Source organism: Aotus nancymaae, unplaced genomic scaffold, assembly GCF_030222135.1.
Source record: "Aotus nancymaae isolate 86718 unplaced genomic scaffold, 86718_ANA_hifiasm-v0.15.2.pri h1tg000210l, whole genome shotgun sequence".
Taxonomy (NCBI): Eukaryota; Metazoa; Chordata; class Mammalia; order Primates; family Aotidae; genus Aotus; species Aotus nancymaae.
The window spans coordinates 230,806-254,898 of NW_026988625.1; the positions used below are offsets into that span (position 1 = coordinate 230,806).

At 46.1% G+C, this 24,093-nt stretch overlaps 2 protein-coding genes across 2 annotated transcripts in view; both read right to left on the reverse strand.

The window, feature by feature from the left end:
• The window catches only part of CRKL (CRK like proto-oncogene, adaptor protein), a 34,964-nt gene extending 18,143 nt beyond the window's left edge, over positions 1 to 16,821 (reverse strand). Inside the window, exons 1-2 of the mRNA XM_012466508.2 lie at positions 15,980 to 16,821; positions 2,930 to 3,395 (exon numbers count right to left, since the gene is read on the reverse strand). Of these exons, the coding sequence (XP_012321931.1) occupies positions 2,930 to 3,395; positions 15,980 to 16,290 (777 nt within the window). The 5' untranslated portion in view covers positions 16,291 to 16,821. The remainder of the gene's footprint in view (positions 1 to 2,929; positions 3,396 to 15,979) is intronic.
• A 2,544-nt stretch (positions 16,822 to 19,365) lies between these two features.
• LOC105726922 (ferritin heavy chain-like) lies at positions 19,366 to 20,271 on the reverse strand. Its single transcript, XM_064371884.1, has one exon. The coding sequence runs from the start codon at positions 20,072 to 20,074 to the stop codon at positions 19,523 to 19,525; it is 552 nt and encodes a 183-aa protein (XP_064227954.1). The 5' UTR covers positions 20,075 to 20,271; the 3' UTR covers positions 19,366 to 19,522.
• Between the last annotated feature and the right edge of the window lie 3,822 nt (positions 20,272 to 24,093).

Sequence of the window (24,093 nt, forward strand, 5' to 3'; positions counted from 1 at the left end):
CACCCCATCTCTAGTAAAAGTAGAAAAATTAGCTGGGTTTGGTGGTGGGCACCTATAATCCCAACTACTTGCGAGGCTAAGGCAAGAGAATCACTTGAGCCCAGGAGGTGGAGGTTGCAGTGGGCCGAGATCATGCCAACTGCACTCCAGCTTGGGCAACAGAATGATTCTGTCTGAAGGAAAGAAAGGACAGAAAGGAAGGAAATACAGAAAAAAGGCTGGAAGGCCTGCTCAGCCAGCATTTCTATCTGTGGAGGTGTCCTCCTCAGACCCAGGGCTTCAGTCCCTGACCCCAACCACAGCCTCAGATGCTCCTTTTCTTACACCCAAGATGAGAGGGAGACAAAAATCAAACACTAAAACAAACCTTCAGGTCTAGTTCATTCAGATACTAGCCTGGTCCAAAGAAAAATTGAACGCTGGGCACAGTGGCTCACACCTGTAATCCCAGCACTTTGGGAGCCCAAGGCGGGTGGATCACCCGAGGTTGGGAGTTCATTACCAGCCTGACCAACATGAAGAAACCCTGTCTCTACTAAAAATACAAAAAATTATCTGGGCATGGTGGCGCATGCCTATAATCCCAGCTACTCCAAAGGCTGAGGCAGGAGAATCGCTTGAACCCAAGAGGCGGAGGGTACGGTGAGCCAAGATGACACTATTGCACTTCAGCGAAACTCCATCTCAAAACTTAAAAAAAAAAAAAAGGAATAATTGAGGACAACCTATGGAAAAATACTCATGAACCAACTCTTTCATCTGTGGGCAGGCTGTTTGGTCATCAGGTTTTTTTTTTTTCTTTTTAAGCAACTGGCTCCCTTACTTCATCCTTCTGAAATGCACTTAGGGTTTCTCTCAACATTCCCCCCTCCTTTTTTTTGAGATAGGGTCTCACTTGTTGCTCAATCTTAGCTAACTGAAACCTGAATCCCGGGTTCAAGCGATTATCCCACCTCGGTCTCCTGATTACCTGGGGCTACAGGTGCATGCCACCACGTCTAGCTAATTTTTATATTTTTTGGTAGAGATGGAGTTTCATCATGTTGGCCAGGCTTGTCTCAAGCTCCTGACCTCCAGTCACCCACTGGCCTCGGCCTCCCTAAGGGCTGGAACTACAGGCATGAGCCACCAGTCCCGGCTGAGAAAGAGTCTTTTTAAAAAGTCAGTTAATGTTTAGTTAGAAGAAAAAGACTTGGCCGGGTGCGGTGGCTCACACCTGTTATACCAGCACTTTGGGAGGCTGAGGCAGGGAGACCACTTGAGGTCAGGAGATCAAGACCACACTGACCAATATGGTGAAACCCCATCTCTACTAAAAATACAAAAAAAATTAGCCGGGTGTGATGGCGAACACTTGTAATCCCAGCTACTCAAGAGGCTGAGGCAGGAGAGCTACTTGAACCCAGGAGGCAAAGGGTACAGTGAGCTGAGATCACATCATTGCACTCCAGCCTGGGCAACAGAGCGAGACTCCGTCTCAAAAAAATAAAAAAAGGGGAAGAAAATGACTTGGTTGGCCAAGTGCAGTGGCTGACCCCTGAAATCCCAGCACTTTGGAAGACTGAGGTGGGTGGGTCACCTGAGATCAGGAGTTCGAGACCAGCCTGGCCAACATGATAAAACCCTGTCTCTACTTAGAATAGAAAAATTCACCGGGCATGGTGGCAGGTGCCTGTAATCCCAGCTACTCGGGAGGCTCAAGTAGGAATATCACTTGAACCCAGGAGGCGGAGGTTGCAGTGAGCTGAGAGCATATCACTGCGCTCCATCCAGCCTCAGTGACAGAGTTAGACTCCATCTCAAAAAAAAAAAAAAAAGTCAGTCCTCTACATAGCTCAAGAGAAATTCTAAGACATTTATTCATATTTCTTTACTGATTCCAATGTTAGAAATACAGAACTGGCCAGGCATGGTAGCTCACCTGTAATCCCAGCACTTTGGGAGGCCAAGGCAGGTGGATCACGAGGTCAGGAGTTAGAGACCAGCCTGTCCAACATGGTGAAACCCCAAAAAGTACAAAACTTAGCCGGGCATGGTGGCACGCACCTGTTGTCCCAGCTACTCGGAAGGCTAAGGTAGAAAAATTGCTTGAACCTGGGAGGCAGAGGTTGCAGTGAGTCGATATCACGCCACTGCACTCCAGCCTGGGTGACAAAGCAAGCCTCTGTCTCAGAAAAAAAAAAAAGAAATACAGAACCATACAAGTGACTATCTGTGTGTCATGGGTCTTCCTTAATTATTATCTTTCCTTACTGGAAAAAAACCCAACTATTATGAAAACTAAATCTATTAGGCTTTGGGAACAAAAAACAGCAAGCAGGCTGAGAATTTGGGAGAAACAAGGAAGAGGAAAGAACAAAACAGGCTTTGAAACACTAACAGTGGGCCAGGCATGGTGGCTCACATCTGTAATCCCAGTACTTTGGGAGGCTGAGGTAGGAGGATTACTTGAGGCCAGGACCTCGAGATCAGCCTGGGCGACATAGTGAAACCTCATCTCTATAAAAAAATTTAGGCTGGACGCAGTGGCTCACGCCTATAATCAAGGTCAAGAGATCGAGACCATCCTGGCCAACATGGTGAAACCCTGTCTCTACTAAAAATACAAAAATTAGCCAGGCGTGGTGACAGATGCCTGTAATCCCAGCTACTTGGGAAGCTGAGGCAGAAGAATCACTTGAACCCAGGAGGCAGAGATTGCGGTGAGCCAAAACTGCACTACTGCACTCCAACCTGGGTGACAGAGTGAGACTCCATGTCAAAAACAAAACAAAACAAAAAATTTAAAAATGAAATGCTAACAGTGCACATCTTCCAAAATCATACAGTGCTCTAATTCCATGAATATAAACTTAAATGAGCAGACACTAAAACTAAAAATGAAAACAAGTGTCAAAGGAAACAAAAAGCTAGTCTAAACAGATTTTACCTCTAATGCCAAGGCAGTCTTGTCATAAGCACAGGGTACTCTTTTCTGGATTGCTTTCGCAAAGACAGGTCCATTCTGAGTGGATGGCAAAGGGGTGATTGCTGCCCCAGGAGAACTGGAAACTGCAGGTAGAGGAGTTGTGGTCTGAGGTTGGGCGTACGCATGAGCAGGTTCTGGGATCCCATAACTGTTGGAATTCCTATTTCCATGCTTTCCATGTGGTGAGGATCTCACAAGCTTTTCGACATAAGGGACAGGAATCATCCCAACCCGGCCATCCTTGTTCCGGGCACTCCACCACTGTTCTTCAGGCTTCTCTATTATCACTAGGATCTCACCCTTTTTAAAGGGCAAGTCTTCTGCATCATTTCCAGGAAAATCATACAGAGTCCGTACATATTCCAGGTTTTCCTCTGCTGTAGGCAGGCTGGGTGCTGAGACAGATCCCATTGGTGGGCTTGGATACCTTAAGAGAGAAAGAAAATTAAGAGAAAAATCTTACTGTAAGCCAGTGGCTGTCAAACTTAATAAACCACTCTCCTCTATAATTTTTTTTTTTTTGGGGATGGACTTTTGCTCTTGTTGCCCAGGCTGGAGTGCAATGGCGCAATCGTAGCTCACTACAACCTCGTCTCCTGGGTTCAAGCGATTCTCCTGCCTCAGCCTCCCAAGTAGATGCAATTACAGGCACCCGCCACCAGGCTCAGCTAATTTTTTTTTGTATTTTTAGTAGTGACAGGGTTTCACCATGTTGGCCAGGCTGGTCTCAAACTCCAGACCTCAAGTGATCCACCCACCTCAGCCTCCCAAAGTGCTGGGATTACAGGTGTGAGCCACCACGCTCAGTCTCTGTTTTTTTTTTTTTTTTTGAGACAGAATCTTGCTCTGTCACCCAGTCTAGAGTACAGTGGCGCAATCTCAGCTCACTGCAACCTCTGCCTCCTGGGTTGAAGCGATTCTTCTGCCCCAGCCTCCCGAGTAGCTGAGATTACAGATGTGCAACACTATACCCAGCTAAATTTTGTATTTTTAGTAGAGATAGGTTTTTGCCATGTTGGCCAGGTTTGTCTCAAATTCCTGGCCTGATTTGATCCACCAGCCTTAGCCTTCCATAGTGCTGGGATTACAGGTGTGAGCCACCACTCCTGGCCTTATTTTAATTTCTATATTCTTAGTAGTTAAGAAAGTTGTCATGTTGTAATTTTTGTAGCCTGCACTGTCCCAAAAGTTATTATCCTGAGTATGTCTTTTCAAATTACAAGTACACACACACACACACACACACACACACACACACACACTTCATCTCTTGTTTTACAGAAACCTTTTGTTAATATAGAGATATCTTGTTTAAATTTTTAATATCTTGAGCAAGTTCGGAAGCTGCCTTCCTTTGATCCCTTGTCACAACCACCACATACTCTTCCTCCCACTCTCAACCTATGCCTTACATCCTGCACACTTCCCTGGACACCCAGAAAATCACAAAGGCCTCTGTCTCTGACCCCTTGAAAAAAAAGGAACAAAAAAGGGCTTATAGGCTTGCCACACTAAAAACAGTAATTAATCAACCAGATGTGGTGGCTCAGACCTGTAATTCCAGCACTTTGGGAGGCCACGGCAGCCAGATCACTTAGAGACCCACCTGTCCAAAGTAGCAAAACTCTGTCTCTACTAAAAAGACAAAAAATTAGCTGGGCATGGTGGTGCACACCTGTGGTTCCAGATACTCAAGAGGCTGAGACAGGAGCATTACTTGAGCCCAGGAGTTAGAAGCTGCAGTGAGCTATGACTGCACCATTGCACTCCAGCCTGGGCAACAGAGCAAGACTGTCTCAAAAATAAATAATAAATAATAATAACAATAAATGAATAGCAAGAGTAGTAGGAGCAGGAATAACAATAAAGAGCTCATACTGGGCCAAGCACGGTGGCTCACGCCAATAATCCCAGCACTTTAGGAGGCTGAGGAGGGCAGATCATGAGGTCAAGAGATTGAGACCATCCTGGCCAACATGGTGAAACCCCATCTCTATTACAAATACAAAAATTAGCCAGGCATGGTGGCGTGTGCCTGTAATCCCAGCTAGTTGGGAGGCTGGGGCAGGAGAATCACTTGAACCCAGGAGGTGGAAGTTGCGGCGAGCCAAGATTGTGCCACTGCACTCCAGCCTGGCAACAGAGCAAGACTCCACCCCAAAAATAAGTAAATAAACAAACAAACTAATAAATCAGAACTCATACTCATTATCTACGCTAGGCAAGGTTTACGGTCTTTGAAGAGATTATTTAATACATCAACCCTGTGAGACAGATGGTGGTTCTGTTTTGTTTTGTTTTGTTTTTTTTAAGACCCCATTTTGCAAATGAGACCAAAGAGAGTGAGACTCTGTTTCAATTTTAAAAAAAAACAGCTGAGCCCATTCATTTATGTATTGTCTATGACTGTTTTTCGCTACAAGGGCACAGTTGAGTAGTTGGACAGAGACCCTGTGGCAAAGCTGAAAATATTTACAATCTGACCCTTGACTCAACAGTTTGCTGATACCTGGTCTAAATTCCTGGGTTAGGGAGGCAAAGTGTGCTTTTCAACTTCTTTGCTTCTCTGGTGAGGGGTATGTGTCTGTACAAATTTGATAAAGACAGTTTCTACTTCCGTCCACTACTATACTGCTATAGTGACCTTGGGGCTCATTTTCTGTGTTAGTATCTGCAGAAATATTCATAAATTTGATACCAAATCAATCTCACCAGTCATACCCTGACATAAATTCCAAGTCCTCTGTCCATATTCTCAAACTAATTTATTCATCAAACTCCCCTGAAAATTAAACATTAGTTCCACTGAAGAGATAAATACATGATGCTGCATGTCCAATATCTTAGCCTTTCCATTAGACCCCACTGTCTAAAGAAATATGAAGCATAGTCATCAGAAAAATTTATTGCTTCTCAACTATTTGTTTGTTCTTTGAGCAAGATTGAAAATAGCACACTCCCCCAACTTCCCTTTAAAACAGAAAGGGTTTTTCAAGCCCATCCAAACACTCTTGACCCATGCTTCTCACTTTTTGCCTACTGTCCACTGCACACTTTGAGCAGCAAAGCCCCCGACAACTAATTCATAACTGACTTTTCTTATCTGATGATAATGAATCTTTCTGCTCTTTTGGTTAAAAGCATTCTCAGTTTCATATATAAATCATATACAAAACATCTTTAAATCAAGTTTTAATACTTTCTAAGCTTAAAATCTTATGCACACTGAAGAAACCAATATTCAACTTCTGGAAAAAGGAAGTTTCAAAGGTGCTGGTAATATATGTATTTTTTTTTTGGAGATGGGATCTCGCTCTGTTGCCTAGGCTGGAGTGCAAAGGCACAATCACGGCGCAGCCTCAACCTCCCAGGCTCAAGCGATCCTCCCACCTCAACCTCCTGCATAGCTGGGACTACAGGTGCATGCCACCACATCCAGTTAATTTTTGTAGAAACAGAGGATTGCCATGTTGTCCAGGCTAGTCTTGAACTCCTGAGCTCAAGTGATCGTCCCACCTCAGCCTCCCAAACTCCTGGGATTATAGGCTAGGCCAACGTGCCTGGCCAATGTTCTTTTTTTTTTTTTTTTTTTTTTTTAAGGGATAATAGTTTTGTTTTTGAGACAGCATCTTGCTCTGTGGCCCAGGCTGGAGTACAGCAGTATACTCATGGCTCACTACAGCCTTGACCTCCCAGGCTCAAGTTATCCTCCCACCTTAGCCTCCTATGTAGCTGGGACTACAGGCGCGAGCCACCATGTCCAGCTAATCTTTAATTTTTTGTAGAGATGAGGGTTTATGTGGCCCAGGCTTGTCTCGAACTCCTGGGCTCAAGCAATCCTCCTACCTCAGTCCCCCCAGTAATTGGGACTATAGGTGCATGCCACCACGCCCAGCTTACATATACTTTTCTTTTTGAGAAAAAGTCTCACTCTTATCACACAGTCTGGAGTACAGTGGCATGATTTCGGCTCACTGCAACCTCCACCTCCAGGGTTCAAGCAATTCTTGTGCCTAAGTCTCCCCAGTAGCATGGATTGCAGGGGCCTGCTACCACTTGGCTAATTTTGTATTTTTTTATTAAGAGATAGGATTTCATATATTGGCCAAACTGGTCTCAAAATCCTGACCTCAAGTGATCCACCTGCCTCGGCCTCCCAAAGTATTCAGATTACAGTGTAAGCCACTGTGCCCAGACTTACTTTTTTTTTTTTTTTTTTTTGAGATGGAGTCTCACTCTATCACCCAGATTGGAGTGCAGTGGCCCAGTCTCGGCTCGCTGCAACCTTCGCCTCCCAGGTTCAAACAATTCTACCTCAGCCTCCCAAGGAGCTGAGATTACAGAAGCCCACCACCACACCCGGCGAATTTTTTTTCTTGTATTTTTAGTAGAAAGAAACGGGATTTTACGACGTTAGCCAGGCTGGTCTCAAACTCCTGACCTCAAGTGATCCACTGTGCCCGGCCCCCTTACTCTTTTCTTTTTTTTTTTGAGACAAGTCTCGCTCTGTAGCATAGGCTGGAGTGCAGTGGTGCAATCTCGGCTCACTGCAACTGTCTCCTTCCAGGTTCAAGTGATTCCCCTGCCTCATTCTCCTGAGTAGGTGGGATTACAGGCACACGTCACCATGCCCAGCTAATTTTTTTTTTTTTTTTTTTTTTTTTTGAGACGGAGTCTCGCTCTTGTTACCCAGGCTGGAGTGCAATGGCGCGATCTCGGCTCACCGCAACCTCCGCCTCCTGGGTTCAGGCAATTCTCCTGCCTCAGCCTCCTGAGTAGCTGGGATTACAGGCACGCGCCACCGTGCCCAGCTAATTTTTTTGTATTAGTAGAGACGGGGTTTCACAATGTTGACCAGGATGGTCTCGATCTCTCGACCTCGTGATCCACCCGCCTCGGCCTCCCAAAGTGCTGGGATTACAGGCTTGAGCCACCGCGCCCGGCCAATTTTTTTGTATTTTTAGTAGAGACAGGGTTTCACCATGTTGAGACAGGCTGGTCTTGAACTCCTGACCTCGTGATCCACCCACCTTGGCCTCCCAAAGTGCTAGAATTACAGGTATGAGCCACTGTGACCAGCCCACCTTACTCTTTTCTATGTAGGAAATAATTCGCAGTTCAAAAAAAAAACAGCAGTAGAAAAATCAATTCCAACTGGGCGTAGTGGCTCATGCCTGTAATCCCAGCACTTTTGGAGGCAGAGGCGAGCGGATCACCTGAGGTCAGGAGTTCGAGACCAGCCTGATCCAATGTGGTGAAACCCCATCTCTACTAAAAATACAAAAATTTAGCCAGGGGTGGTGGTGGGGGCCTATTATCCCAGCTACTGGGGAGGCTGAGGAAGGAGAACTGCTTGAACCCAGGAGGCAGAGGTTGCAGTGAGCCAAGATTGTGCCACTGCACTCCAGCCTGGGCGACAGAGCAAGACTCTGTGTCAAAAAAAAAAAAAAATCAATTCCAAGATTAGCTAAGTACTTCTCTAGTGAAACAACTTTAGCTAACCACCATTCTTCATCACTGAGCAGCTTTTAATGCCAAGGTCCCCTCCCTTCTGTCCCTGGGCTTTTAGGCCATCACTAATGGCTCTCCTCCTATGCTTGTAGCTGCCTCTCCTTCCATAGCTTCCCTTCCTCTACTTATTCCTGTTCTGTCTGTTCATTCTGGGTGATCCCATCTAAGCTAAAATTCCCTAATCTATGTGTATTCAGCCCTTACCTCTCTTCACAATAACAAACCCATCAGATTGCTAAATACACCTGGCTTCCAGCAGGTACCTCAAAGAAAGATTTTTACTGTTGAAAAGAATCACCCCTCCTCCCTAATCCCTTTTTCTTCTCTCAAAGGCATCACTCAATCCTCTCTGAAGTCATCATACCTCTTCCCTCACCTTCTATGTGCCACTTTACATTCCTATGGCATTTGATCTTGGCTCAGTTTCTCACGGTCCCTCTCTAGTTAACAGCACTTAATTAGTCCTTCAGATCTCTCCCCACCCAGAGCAGTTTCTCAAAAGTAAAACTGATCAGTTCTCCTTTAAAATTTGACAGTTCTTTTTAAAAACTTTAGATGGCTCCCACTGTTCAACTCATTTACAAGGCACGGGGGGGTCTTTTACAAATTAGCTTATCTTTCCTTCCTAGCTTCCTGCCCATCATTCACATTAATTATAACTGTGTCTTTACCATCAGGCACTGCCACCACCTCTTCTACCTCGTATACTTGTTCTCATCCTTCAAGAATCAGTTGAAGAACATCTCTTTCAAGCCCTTCCCCACCCCTTAGTTGATCACTCTTGGTTGTAAGCTGTCACGGCATTCTATTTTAATTTTTTCAACAGACCAAGCTTCTCAAAGACAAAAAAAAAACAAAAACATGGTTTACTTCCATTAGATACCTAGAGTTTAGCAGTGAGCTTTGGTATACAGCAGGCCTCCATATATCAAAGAACTTTCCCTTTCCTATTTCCCTCATTTTTTGTTTATGAAAGCACAAAAGCTCAGGTATTTGAATTGCCTAACTCTGGTGTAATTCTGTCACACAATTGGTGTGACAGAATTCGAATGGCACTCAGTGTGCCTTTGAAGCCTCTTCTCACATTCATTCCAGGTGAGTTGCTATGTGCCCAGTGGCCCCACCTAACTTATTATGGTTTTAGCTCAGACTCAGTCAGCTTAGGTTAATCTGAACTCCCAACTAATAAATAGGCTGTCCTCCCTTTCACTTATCTGAAAGAATTAAAATAATGTTTTTTGGGTTTTTTTTTTTCCTGAGACAAAGTCTCGCTGTTGCCCAGACTGGAGTGCAGTGGTGCGATCTCAGCTCACAGCACATCTGCCTCCCACGTTCAAGTGATTCTCCTGCCGCAGTCTCCCAAGTAGCTAGGACTACAGGCACCTGCCACCATGCCTGGTTAATTTTTGCGTTTTTAGAAATGGGGTTTCACCACGTTGTCCAGGCTGGTCTCCTGACCACGCCCAGCCCAGAATTAAAATATTTTAGTCTTAAAGACCCTTAGAAATAATCTAGTTTACCCGGGTGTGATGGCTCACGTCTGTAATCCTAGCACTTTGGGAGGCCAAGACGGGCAGATTACATCATAAGTTTGAAGCTAACATGGTGAAACTCCATCTCTACTAAAAATACAAAATTAGCTGGGTGTGGTGGCAGACGCCTGTAATCCCAGCTACTAGGGAGGATGAGGCAGGAGAATTGCTTGAACCTGGGAGGCAGAGGTTGCAGTGAGCCGAGATCACGCCACTGCACTCCAGCCTGGGTGGCAAAGCAAGACTCAGTCTCGAGAGGAAAAAAAAAAAAGATATAATCTAATCATTCAGATCAAAAGGAAAAATTTAGGTCACAATTCTGTGGATTGGAGTCTTAACAGAAAAGTCACAAATTGAATGGCTACAGTACTTTCCATGAGAATACAACTCTTAACTGGACAAGATTCCATTTTCAGCATAATGACAGTGTTCCTATTTTTTTTTTTTTAAGAGATGGAGTCTCGCTCTGTCGCCAAGGCTGGAGAGCAGTGGCGCTATCTCAGCTTACTGCAATTGCCACCTCCCGGGTTCAAGTGATTTTGCTGCCTTAGCCTCCCAAGTAGCTGGGACTACAGGCGCATGCTGCCATGCCTGGCTAATTTTTTGTATTTTAGTAGAGATGGGGTTTCATGGTATTGCCCAGGCTGGTCTCAAACTCCTGAGCTCAGGCAATCCGCCCACCTCGGTCTCCCAAGGTGCTAGGATTACAGGCGTGAGCTACCACGCCTGGCTGTGTTCCTACATTTTATCTTAATCAAATTCACATGACTTTAACTACTGGTCAGGAGAAATGCAAAGGGGTTTATTCACAGTGCTGAATTCTATGCTGATTAAAATTACTGACAATCCTTCCCCCATATTCCGAATTATGAAAGTCTGGATTTGAGTTCCTAAATATTTAGAACAGGGGATGTAAGGAGGAGACAGAACTATGCGTCTCATTTCCTCCTGTCCCTTCAGGGCTTGGCTTCCACTTCACAGGTGTGTGAGGCTCCTCTTCTGGGCTCTCAGGTTAGACTAAGCACTCTGTCTTGGTTTTTCCACAGCTACTTTATCATACATGGAAATTAAATACATACATACTTACATTCATTCATTCATTTATTTTTTGAGACAAGGTCTGGCTCTCTCACTTAAGCTGGAATGCAGTGGCAGGATCACAGTTCACTGCAGCCTCGACCTCCCATACTCAAGCAATCCTTCCACTGTGCGCCTTTGTGGGACTTAAAGGCGCACAACACCATGCTTGGCTAACTTTTTAATTTTTTGTAAGGACAGGGTCTCACTATGTTGCCAGGGCTGGTCTCGAGCTCCTGGGCTCTAGCGATCCTCATACATTAACCTCCCATAGTGCCAGGATTACAGGCATGAGCCACTGAGCACAGCTGACTTTTAAAATTTTTTTTAGTAACCAGTAAGCTCCTCAGAAGGATGATAGGGCTGTCTGATTCAATGTTGGTTCCATAGTACCAGGTACATTCGATGCTTAAAGTCTGTTGAGCAAAACACATAATTTTTTGAAGGGCCAACTTCCCTTATTTTTTATTGGTTAAAATTTTCTTTCTTTTCTTTTTTGAGACAGAATCTTGCTCTGTTGCCCAAGGCTAGAGTGCAGGGGTGCAACGGCTCACCACAACCTCCGCCTCCCGGGTTCAAATGATTCTCCTGCCTCAGCCTCCCAAGTAGCTGGGACTACAGGTGTGAACCACCATGCCCAGGTAATTTGTTGTATTTTTAGTAGAGATGGGGTTTCACTATGTTTGCCAGGCTGGTCTCGAACTCCTGATCTTGTGAACTGCCCACCTCGGCCTGCCAAAGTGCTGGGATTACAGACAAGTGCCATCGCACCTGGCCAATTTTATTTCTTCCAATTTTTCTTTGTAGCCTGAATTCATCTACATAAGCTAGAAATAGAAAATGTCAAACAAAGCAAGCTATCTTCTGAAGCATTCTGTTATTAAAGTGAAAATGAGCCCTATTAAATAAAAAACACTAGAGCTAGGCTAGGTCCCACAGTTCACACCTGTAATCCCAGCACTTTGGGAGGCCCAGGCAGGTGGATCACTTGAGGTCAGGAGTTCAAGACCAGCCTGGCCAACATGGTGAAATGCCATCTCTAAAAATAAGAATTAAAACTTAAGAAAAAAAAAAAATACCACAAATATAAAAAGCAGTTAAAGATAAAAACACAAAAGACAAATAGTTACAAATATACCAAATCATCCCTTCTTCCCCTTCCCATCATCCCCACCCATCAGCAAATCAATTTTATCTCCAAAATAGGCATCTCCAAGTCACAGCTCCACTGTCACTATTAGTCACCATCATTTTGTACCTACATTACAGTAATAGTCCCAGGTCACTTCCCTGCCTCAAATTCCTTCCATGGATCCCACAGCACTTTAAATAAAAATCAAATTCCTGACCATGATCTTCATCTCCCAACCCATTTTATATGTCCCCCTTTCTCCTTTAAGAAACACACTCCCAACACAATGGTCTTTCTCACCTCAGAACAAGTTCATAAGCTTTTCCCTAAATAAGGAAGGCTCTTCCCCTCCTCTCCGGTCAATCTTGCCTAGGCTGGGTTCTTCTCTACCCTCTTACCTTCATGCTTTCTCTGACCACACCACCCCAGGTAGGTCCCCCCTCCTATTATATTCCTTCAACCTTGGTTTATTTCCTGCACAGCATTTATTAATCTTACTTTATTTTTCTACTTTTCAGTCTATCTCCTCCACTAAAGTATGAGCTCCATAGGGAGAAAGTATGTCTGTCACACATCTTTCCCAGTACCTTCACTGGGGTTATAGTTCTCTTATAAACACTCGAATAAAAATATAAAATTAAAAATTATGAAACATTCCAACAGGTTAATGCCCTTTTCAGCCTTAGCCCACCTGCACCGAGGTTAAAAAAAAAAAAAAGAAACATTCCCATAAAAAGGATCAGACTATAATATTGCAAGCCATCAGTCCTTAAATTTTGAGGACAATATTGTTAAAAACTTACCAAAATATTAGCCAAGAGGCATGAAACTCTGGCTTTAAAAGCTCAGTTTTGATGCCTAAAAAGCCACTAAATTTATCCTGCCTGAGTTGTGAAGAAGCATTACACTGAGTTTTCCATTTGGCCAAGGCTCTAGTAGCCACTAGCTTTCTATAAAAGACTAATAACATGTCAAACCTAAGCCATGAAAACCAGGCTTGGGAGTGGCAATTCAAAGATTCCTTATAACAAAGTAAATCCATTAAGGTTCTAACTCAACCAGCATGGTGATCTCCTTCAGAGATACCTAGGAAAACGAAAAACGAAATTAAAGCAATAGACCTGAGGCAGAGGGCACAGGGAAGAAGAAACAAAGATGAACGTGAGGAGGAGGGTCAGGGTAAGGCCCTATTATCTGTGAAGGGACTGGAACAACGGGAAGGATTTCAACAGATGGAGAGGGAGGTGTAGTTAAGGCAGTCAATGAAGAGCCAACAGCTGGAGCAAAGGTACAAAGGTATGAGAAAGGAAGGATCACTACCAGGGAATAATGAGCAGGCCAGTAGTAAAAGAAGAACGAGAAGGGCAGACAAAGACAGAATTACGTGCTTGTTATCTAAGAAGACACATGCATGAATGGAAAATCTGGAGGTGATTCTGTGGATAGAGAGAAGCACCATACTCCTTTTCCTCCCTCTAGAAGGATATTCAAGCCATTAACTCATGTTTTTTGTTGTTGTTGTTGTTTTTTGTTTTTGTTTTTTGAGACGGAGTCTCACTCTGTTCTCCCCCCTCACCGGGCTGGAGTGCAGTGGCAATCTCGGCTTACTGCAGCTCCCGGGTTCAAGTAATTCTCCTGCCTCAGCTTCCAGAGTAGCTCAGATTACCCGCTACTATGCTTAGCTAATTTTTTGTATTTTTAGTAAAGACAGGGTTTCACCATGTTGGCCACGCTGGTCTTGAACTCCTGACCTTGTTATCCGCCTGTCTCGTCCTCCCAAAGTGCTGGGATTACAGGTGTGAGCCACCGCACCTGGCCGTTCACTCATTTTTTTCAAACAGACATACTAGTACTCATCACCTCAATGTAAGCACATACATGGCTTAATGAATGTCTGGTATTAATTATATAATTCACTCTCACAAATGAGAGGAATAATTTATTCCATATTACAAATCTCACTATAGAGGGTTCTAAGATTCTCTTCAACTCCTTACATTGGAATATTGTGCTCAAAGTTGACTGCAACTACCAGCATCTGCCAGGAACTGCAGGTTTCACCAATCAGATTCTTGGTGTCCTGGTCTTTGTTATACGGTATTTGATTTATAATCACTTTCTCCCCACTTTTAAAGTCTATTTAGTTCAATAGTTAATCTTATAGTCATTATACTGTCATGGCTTGCTTTTTTCTCTCTACCCCCTATGCAAACAGTTGGTGTCCTTAATTATAATAGCTTTTAATGTTTAAAGGTTAGAGTAATACCCTGTCGACAAATCCATAAAATCATAAACATCTAACCCTGGAAAAACTGTATCAACACCCCGTCCTTTTAAAATAGATGTTTAAGAAATGAACTGGCCAGTTTGTTACTTTAAAAATTCTAGGCAACTTTTCAACTCAAATTTGGCATAATTTAAATAAAAGAAACATCTGATAATTAAAGTGTTATAGAGTAAAAACAATAACAAATCTCTGCTAAAATATTTAAGGCAAATTAAAGCAACTAATAATTAAAATAATGCATTTCACTTGAAAAAGAGAATGCCTGGTCACTTTGCGTTAATTTTAAAATATATGAAGTCATTAGACTTAACACAAAAAGCATGTCTAAAATTGAACTAGGATACAACTAAGTGTCATTCAAAAATTTTCCTTAATAACATTCTAGCCTAACTCCACCTTGGAAATTAACTAGACTGATCTCTGGCCTACCAATGGTCACTGGGGAGAAAATATGAATAAATTTTCCAAAAAATATCCTCGCTGAAGCCAATGCACCTTCTCTCATCTTTGTAATTAACGTACTGTAAAAGTGGTGGTGTCTGGCCTGCTTCAAACTTGACACCACAGTAACAATATACAGTCGATATTTCGGTTAGAGGTTTTTTTGTTTCTAAACGCTAAAGTATTTTCAGTTTGTCGACTGTTCCAAAGACTGCAGTCCTGGAGTTCTTGACCTGGAGTTCAGGGATCTGGAGGGAATACAAGAACCTGGGATGGTGTGCAAACTTGTGTGTACGTGCATTTGGCGGGGAATGGGGGGTAGGGAGTAGAGTGCTGGGCTATCTTCAGATTCGCAAAGAAGTCTATGGCTTAAAAACGGTTTTAGGGCCGGGCGCAGTGGCTCACGCCTGTAATCCTGGCTTTCGGAGACCAAGGCGGGCGGATCACGAGGTGCTGAGATCGAGCCCATCCTGGCTAACATGGTGAAACCTCATCTCTACCAAAAATACAAAAAATGAGCCGGGCGTGGTGGCAAGTGCCTGTAGTCCCAGCTACTCCGGAGGCCGAGGCAGGAGAATCGCTTGAACCCGGGAGGCGGAGGCTGCAGTGAGCTGAGATCGCGCCACTACACTCCAGCCTTGGCGACAGAGCGGGACTCCGTCTCAAAAAAAAAAAAAAAAAAACGGGTTTTTAGAAAAACCAACAAATCCCTGCATCAGTATTACAGCCAGAGAAAGTAACGAAACGCAAAAAGCGTGCATTTTAGCTATGCAACCACGTTAAACATTTAAAATGCATCCTCTTCACACTGAGAAACAGCCTTGTGAGGAGGAAAAAAAACAAAAAATGCATCCTCTTATCCAGTGACCCAGACCCTGATACCAGCCTTCCCGTCGGAAGGCCTTCTGAAAAATAATCTGGTTCAGAATGGGAGAATAGGGGTTCATGCGCAACCCACCCCCCTACACAAACACTCTTCGACCGACTCGGTTCTCGACCTTCCTCCGTGGTCGGGGCGGGCTCTCGAGTACCTGGGCGCGGGCTCGATGAGCGTGGTGGTGTCCAGGTAGTGGATCTTGTAAAACTCCAGCAGGGCCGGCAAATGGTCAAACTCCTGGTCCCCGATCTTAAAACGGCGGTTGGGCAGCGAGTTGATGATGTAGTGGGAGACCCGCGAGTTCTCGGACACCGACAGCACATAGTCCCCAGGGCAGGTGGAAGAGTCGCGGACGAGGAACATACCGTGGCGCTGGCCCTGGAGACGGGTCTGCGCCTCCTGGCGAGACACCGGCCCCATGTACCAGGCAGAGCGGTCCGAGGAGTCGAACCTGGCGGAGGACATGGTGCCGGGCCAGGGGCTCTGCGGCGGTCGGGGCGGCGGCTGTTCTCGCCTGCTCTACACGCCTTAGCCCAGCAGACGGCTTTGGGGCCGAGGAAGGGCGGCCTCTCGCACACCTCGAGGCTCGCTCAGAGGGCTGGGCCAGCACTTTCCTCTCGGCTCCGGGCCCGCAACATCCTCCGCCACCGCCCGCCTGCTCTGAGGCCGCCTCACGGAGAGAGCCGCCAGGGAATGCAGGGCAGAGCCGGGGGTTCGGGGTAGGCAAAGCCGAGCCGCAGCGGAGGCCACCGCGGGGTTCTTGGGCTGCTCGGGGTCCCAGGGGTGCCTCCACTGACTCCCAGCCTGGAACGCGCTGGCGCCGGAGCTCCACGGGTCTTCACCGACCCCCGCCGTCACACGAAGCACCGAACTCGAAGGAGCGTCGCGCCACGGGGACGGTTTTGCCCAGCTCGTTCCCTATAGCCACAGCAACAAAATGGCGGACGCGGGAGAAGCGGCAGCCACCTCCCCCTACGCTCAGCGCTCTCCGTCTGCGCACGCGCGGAGCCTCGGCTCCCGGCAGCCGCCGGGGCCCTTCCAGTGACGTTACATAGCGCAGCCAATCAGGAGCACGGTCGCGAAGATCTGGGTGGGCGCTGCTCCCTCCTGCTCCCGCGTTCCGGGAGGAGGCTGAAGAGGCGCCGGCGGTGGGCACTCCCTTCCTGGGCCGCGGCGCGCCGCCGGGGGCGCTGCGACTGCCGGGCCTCCCTGCGCTGGCAGGAAAACAGCTGGAGCCGAGAGGGAGCGGCGTTTCGAAAACCTGCTTCTGGGAACAAAGCGTAACGTGCAGGCCGAATCGCGGGCCAGGGAGGCGTGGCACTGAGGCGACCTGGCGAGCCCAGGGGCCTGCGGGAGCTCAGGGACTGACAGATCCAGGTGGGCCGAGGTGGCCCAGGAAGGGGATGACCCCGGGGCAGATGTGACCACCAGATAGGTGACTGACTGAATGACGCAGGCCCCAGGTGTCCTGATAGGCTAAGGAAGCCCTACTGGCTACGTGACCCTCTAAATGGAGAGAAAGGAGAGAGAGAAGGTGAGGGTTACATTTACTCAATTAAGTGGTCAAGGAAGTCCACAATTGGGTAACCTGGCCATCATGGGCTCTGACCTGCTGAAAGTAAAACACAAACGTCTCTCGGGCGTGGCCCCAAGGCTTCGCCTGCTCCGGATTATGCCTGCTTCTCTCTATTAAGCCCCATTTGGTTTTTTGTCGTTGTTTGAGACGGAGTTTCACTGTCGCCAGGCTGGAGTGCAGTGGCACAATCTCGGCTCACTGCAGTCGCCGCCTCCCGGGTTCAAGCGATTCTCCTGCCTCAGCCTCCCGAGTAGCTGGGACTACAGGCGCGTGCCACCACACCCAGCTAATTTTTGTATTTTTAATAGAGACGGGGTTTCACCATGTTGGCCAGAGTGGTCTCCAGCTAATGACCTCAAGTGATTCGCTTACCTTGGCCTCCCAAAGTGCCAGGATTACAGGCGTGAGCCACCCTGCCCGGCCATCCCTATTTGTTAATCCCTATTTCCCTCTTGCTTACCCACCTCCAGCCGTCCTCTCCTAGCCTATTTTCCCTCACTGGAGCCTCATCCCCCGGTAGAATGTAATTTTTTTTGTTTTTTCGTGTTTTTTTTTTTTTTGAAACGGAGTCTCACTCTGTCTCCCAGGGTGGAGTGCAGTGACAGGATCTCGGCTCACTGCAACCTCTGCCTTCCGAGTGGCTGGGATTACAGGCACACCCCATCACACCCTGCTAATTTTTTGTATTTTTGTAGAAACAGAGTCTTACCATATTGGCCAGGCTGGTCTCGAACTCCTGACCTCTAGTGATCTGCCCGCCTTGGCCTCCCAAAGTTCTGGGATTACATGCATGAGCCACCTTGCCCAGCTCTTTTTTCTTTCTTTCTTTTTTTAAGTTCTGGGATACGTGTGCAGAACATGCAGGTTTGTTGCTTAAGTATACATGTGCCATGGTGGTTTGCTGTACCAGAATGTAAATTTTAAGAGGGCAGGGATCTTGTATGTTTTGTTCACCTTTGTCTTGTCTGCCTTGCACAATGTCTGGCCCTGAGTTGATGCTCAAATGTTTCTTGAATGAATGACTATTGAGAAAAATCACCAGGCTACTGCTTCCAAATTACTGGCAAGCATGGCCGAAAAGGGAGAAGCAGACAAGCAGCAAAACATACTTAGTTCCCTCTGCCAATGGAATTTCATTTTTGCCATCTGCACTGCCCAGGTTGAACAGATGGGAAATTGCAGGGTGAAAGGTGATGTCCATCCTAGAGTAAGCTAAAGGGGAAATGCCAAGGTCTGGTGCCTTTTTCCACCCAGCATAAGCAGGTTTTCATCTTCCCCAAAGATGCTTTCATGGCATATTAGGCTCAGGTGCAATTTGAATAGCATAGAATTTGAAGCTGATTGCTTCAGTTTGAATCCTGGCTCAGTAAATTCACTGGGTGACACTGGGCCAATTACTTAATCATTTACCTGCCTCACCTCCTCTATAAAATGGTGATAATAGCTTTTTTTTTTTTTTTTAGTCTCTTGTCACCCAGCCTGAAGTGCAATGGTGTGATCTCAACTCACTGCAACCTCCACCTCCCAGGTTGAAGCAACTCTTTTGCCTCAGCCTCCTGAGTAGCTGGGATTACAGGCGTCCACCACCACACTCAGCTGATTTCTGTATTTTTAGTAGAGATGGGGTTTCACCATATTGGTGAGGCTGATCTCGAACTCCCGACCTCAGGTGATCCACCCGCCTCCATCTCCCAAAGTGTCATTTTTTTTTATTAGTAGAGGTGACGTCTTGGGATGTTGCCTAGGCTTTACCCAGCCTTCTTACTTTTTCTTTGTCTTTTGTTTTTGTTTTTATTTTGAGACAGGGTCTCATTCTGTCAAACAGACTAGAGTGTAGTGGTGGGATCTTGGCTAACTGCAACCTCTGCCTCCTGGGCTCAAGCAGTCGTCCCACCTCAGCCTCGCAAGTAGCTGTAACTACAAGTGTGCACCACCATGCCTGGCTAATTTTTTTTTTTTTTTTTTGGGTACCAAATTTCTTTATTTGAAGGAATGGTATAAAGAACTTAAGTGGATGTTTTGGTACAACTTATAGAAAAGGTAAAGGAAACCCCAATATGCATGCACTGCCTTGGTGACCAGGGAAGTCACCCCGTGGCTATGGGGAAATCAGCCTAAGGCTTAGCTTTCATTATCACTGTCTCCCAGGGTGTGCTTGTCAAAGAGATATTCTGCCAAGCCAGATTGGGGTGCTCCCATCTTGCGCAAGTTGGTGACGTGGTCACCCAATTCTTTGATGGATTTCACCTGCTCATTCAGGTAATGCGTCTCAATGAAGTCACACAAATGGGGATCATTTTTGTCAGTGGCCAGTTTGTGCAGTTCCAGTAGTGACTGATTCACATTTTTTTCCAAATGTAATGCACACTCCATCGCATTCAGCCCGCTCTCCCAGTCATCATGGTCTGGTTTCTTGATATCCTGAAGGAAGATGCGGCCACCTCGTTGGTTCTGCAGCTTCATCAGTTTCTCGGCATGTTCCCTCTCCTCATGAGACTGGTGAAGAAAGTACTTGGCAAAGTTCTTCAAAGCCACATCATCGCGGTCAAAGTAGTAAGACATGGACAGGTAAACGTAAGAGGCATAAAGCTCCAGGTTGATCTGGCGGTTGATGGCGGCCTCTGAATCCTGGTGGTAGTTCTGGCGCACCTGCAAAGGTGATGCGGTCGTCATGGTGGCGGCTAAGAGGCGGCGGCGGTGGCTGCGCGGCGCTGGAGAGGCGGCGGGGGCCTTGGGGCGGTCCGAGGGAGCGGTGTGGAGGTGACGGAGGGCTGGCTATGGGCAGCCGGCCGGGGTAGGGGACGAGCGCCGGGTTCCGTCCAAGCACTGTTGAAGCAGGAAACCGCGGCGACTCTAGACGAAGAACCTCTCTTTTTTTTTTTTTGAGACAAAGTCTCAGCCAGGCTGTAGTACAGTGGCGCCATCTTGGCTCACTGCAACTTCCGCCTCCAAGGTTCAAGCAATTCTCTTGCCTCAGCCTCCAGAGTAGCTGGGACTACAAGGCACGTGCCACCACACCCAGCTAATTTTTGTATTTTTAGTAGAGACAAGGTTTCACCATGTTGGCTAGGATGGTCTCCATCTCTTGACCTTGTGATCTGCTCGCCCTGGCCTCCCAAAGAGCTGAGATTACAGGCATGAGCCACTGTGCCCGGCCCTAATTTTTAAATTTTTTGTAGAGTCGAGGTCTCACTGTATTTCCCAAGCTGGTCTGGAACTCCTGGGCTCAAGTGACCCTTCCGCCGTGGCCTCCCAGAGTGCTGGGATTACAGGTGTGAGCCACCCACCCAGCTGCTCAGCCTTCTTGATCTAGCTTCTACCCTTGCTTTGACTAAATTAGGCTTTTTGGGTTTTGTTTTGTTTTTAGAGACAGTTCTCTCTGTGCTGCTGAGTCTGATCTCAAATTCCTAGGCTCAAGCATTCCTCCTGCCACAACCTCCAACATAGCTGGGATTACAGATGTGAGCCACAGCAGTCCACTCCCTGCCCTCTAAGTGTAGAAGCTCCTTCACCTCTCTATAGTTTTTCCTTTAGTAGACTAATAATCATCATGAAGCATTTAGGGGTCACATCTCTGGTGACTCCAAACACATACTCTAAAAGCAGAACAAAAACTGACCATACTTTCTGATTACTATGTGTACACTGTGGTCAAAGCCTAAGTTAATTTTTATCACATTCTATTGTAATTGTTTATAAGTATCTTTCTCATCCCAATCAGCATCTTGAGAGCAGGCTGTATATTATTTTTTCTATTCCCAGTACCTAGCACAGTGCCTAGCACATAGTACATATTTAATATATGGTTTTTGAATGTTGATGGATAAAGATGGGAGGAAGCCAGAGAAAAATGAAAATTCAACATTGGCTTCTGGCTCACTTCCTTTTCAGCAGCCTGCTCTGCCTCTTCAGGGTGTGCTGTCTCTGTATATAAACTATCTGCTCTTGGCCAGGTACAGTGGCTCACACCTGTAATCCCAGCACTTTTGGAGGCTGAAGCAGGTGGATCCTTTGAGACCAGGAGTTAGAGATCAGCCTGGCCAACATGGCAAAACCCCATCTCTATTTTTAAAAAATGTAAAAACATTTTAAAGTTAAATAAACTCTGGCCAGGTGCAGTGTCTCACACCTCTAATCCCAGCAGTTTGGGAGACTGAGGCAGGCAGATCACGAGGTCAGGAGATTGAGACCATCCTGGCCAACATGGTAAAACTCCGTCTCTACTAAAAATACAAAAATTAGCTGGGCGTGGTGGTGTATGCCTGTAGTCCCAGCTACTCATGAGGCTGAGGCAGGGGAATTGCTTGAACCTGGGAGGCAGAGGTCGCAGTGAGCCAAGATCACGCCACTGCACTCCAGCCTGGTGACAGAGTGAGACTCTGTCTCAAAAAAATAAAATAATAAATAAATAAACTGTCTGCACTGTATTTTCCTTCAATAAACTCTCTTTTTAGAAAAAGAAAAAGGAGGCCGGGCACAGTGGCTCACACCTGTAATCTCAGCACTTTGCGAGGCCCGAGACGGGCAGATCACTTGAAATTAGGAGTTGGAAACCATCCTGGCCAACATGGTGAAACCCCATCTCTACTAAAAATACAAAAATTAACTGGGTGTGGTAGTGGGAGTCTGTAATCCCAGCTGCTTGGGAGGCGGAGGCAGGAGACTCGCTTGAGCCTAGGAGATGGAAGTTGCAGTGAGCAGAGATCACACCATTGCATTCCAGCCTGGGTGACAGAGTGAGACTCTGTCTCAAAGAAAAAAAAAGAAAATTGAAAATTTAGTTTAGTGAAAGTAAGGAGATTGTGTAATTGTTTTCTAGCATTAACACAATAAATGTATGTATTTTGAGAGATAGTCTTGCTTTGTCACCCTGGTTGGAGTACAGTGGTACAACATCAGCTCACTACAATTTCTGCCTCCCAGGCTCAAGTGGTCTTCCCACTTGAGCCTCCCAAGTAGCTGGAATGGGACTGCAGGGGCACGCCACCACACCCAGCCAATTTTTTCTATTTTTTGTAGCATAGGATTTTGCCATGTTGCCCAGGCTGGTCTTGAACTCCTGGGCTCAAGCCATCTGTCTGCCTCAGCCTCCCAAAGTGATAGGATTATAGATGTGAGCCACTGCACCTCGTCATAAATATTGAAAATGTAGGGGGTTATTTTGTTTTGTTTCCTGAGACAGAGTCTCATTCTGTCACCCAGGCTGGAGTGCAGTGGCACAATCTCAGCTCACTGCAACCTCTGCCTCCTGGGTTCAATCGATTCTTGTGCCTTAGCCTCCCGAGTAGCTGGGACTACAGGTGCTCACCACCACACCCGGCCGATTTTTTTTTTTTTTTTTTGTATTTTTAATAAAGACAGAGTTTCACCAGTTGGCCAGGCTGATCTTGAACTCCTGACCTCAAGTGATCTGTCCACGTCGGCCTCCCAAAATGCTGGGATTACAGGCATGAGCCACTGTGCCTGGCCTGTTTTTTTCTGTTTTTTTTTGAGACAGAGTCTAGCTGTGTCACCCAGGCCGGGGTGCAGTGGTGCTATCTCAGCTCACTGCAACCTCTGCCTCCCAGGTTCAAGCAATTCTCCTGCCTTAGCCTCCTGAGTAGCTGAGACTATAGGTGCGCACTACCATGCCCAGCTAATTTTTGTAATTTCAGTAGAGACGGGATTTTGCCATGTTGACAAGGCTGATCTCGAGCTCCTGACTTCAGGTGATCCACCTGCCTCAGCCTCCCAAAGTGCTGGGATTACAGGTATGAGTCACTGCACCTGGCCTAAAATATAAATTTTGGTTTTTTTTTTCTTTTTTCCTTGATTCTGTATCACAGAACTAAAATATATATTTCAAACTAAGGTTTATTAACTCCGTATCTCCCACTCATAGTCTTCCATTTGAATTAAACTTTGCCTTTCAATTTCCTCTTTTCTATCAATAGCAACACTTGTCCTAATTTACAGGCTCAAAATCTGAGTTGTCTTTTGCTTAACTGAGGAACTCAATAATGCCTAATTTATATAGTACTTTCCAGTTCACCAAAGTATGCATAATTCATTGTTTTACTTAAATTCAAGCAAAGTCTGATGAAGTTCCCCTTTTGATCCAGAGACTAAATGACTTGCTTCAAATTTTATAATTTGCAAGAGGCAGTTCTGGCACTCTTAGGCCAATTCTGTTGATAGGAAGTCACAATCCCCTATTTCACTTGAGAGGACTACCTGTGATTTAGTCCATTTTCTTCGTTTTGCAGATAGGGAAACTGAGGCCCTCCAAAGTATATCATAGTGCCAGAAAGGAATATCAATTCAAAGATAAAGTGGTTGGCTTCATCCCCCAGCTTGGATTTCAGATATCACCACCATTCTGCTGCCAAAATTCCAGGCTCCCATATTCCTTTTAAGGGGCTGGGCGTGGTGGCTCACGCCTATAATCCCAGCACTTTGGGAGGCTGAGGCAGGTGGATTGGCTGAGGCAGGTGGATCACCTGAGGTTGGGAGTTTGAGACCAGCCTGACCAACATGGAGAAACCCCATCTCTACTAAAAATACAAAATTAATTGGGCGTGGTGGCACATGCCTGTAATCCCAGCTACTCGGGAGGCTAAGGCAGGAGAATCACTTGAACCAGGGAGGCGGAGGTCGTGGTAAGCCAAGATGGCGCCATTGCACTCCAGCCTGAGCAACAAGAGCAAAACTTC

Coding starts and splice junctions, on each gene's coding strand:
- LOC105726922 (XM_064371884.1), bottom strand. CDS start 20,074: ATGACGACCGCATCACCTTTGCAGGTGCGCCAGAACTACCACCAGGAT.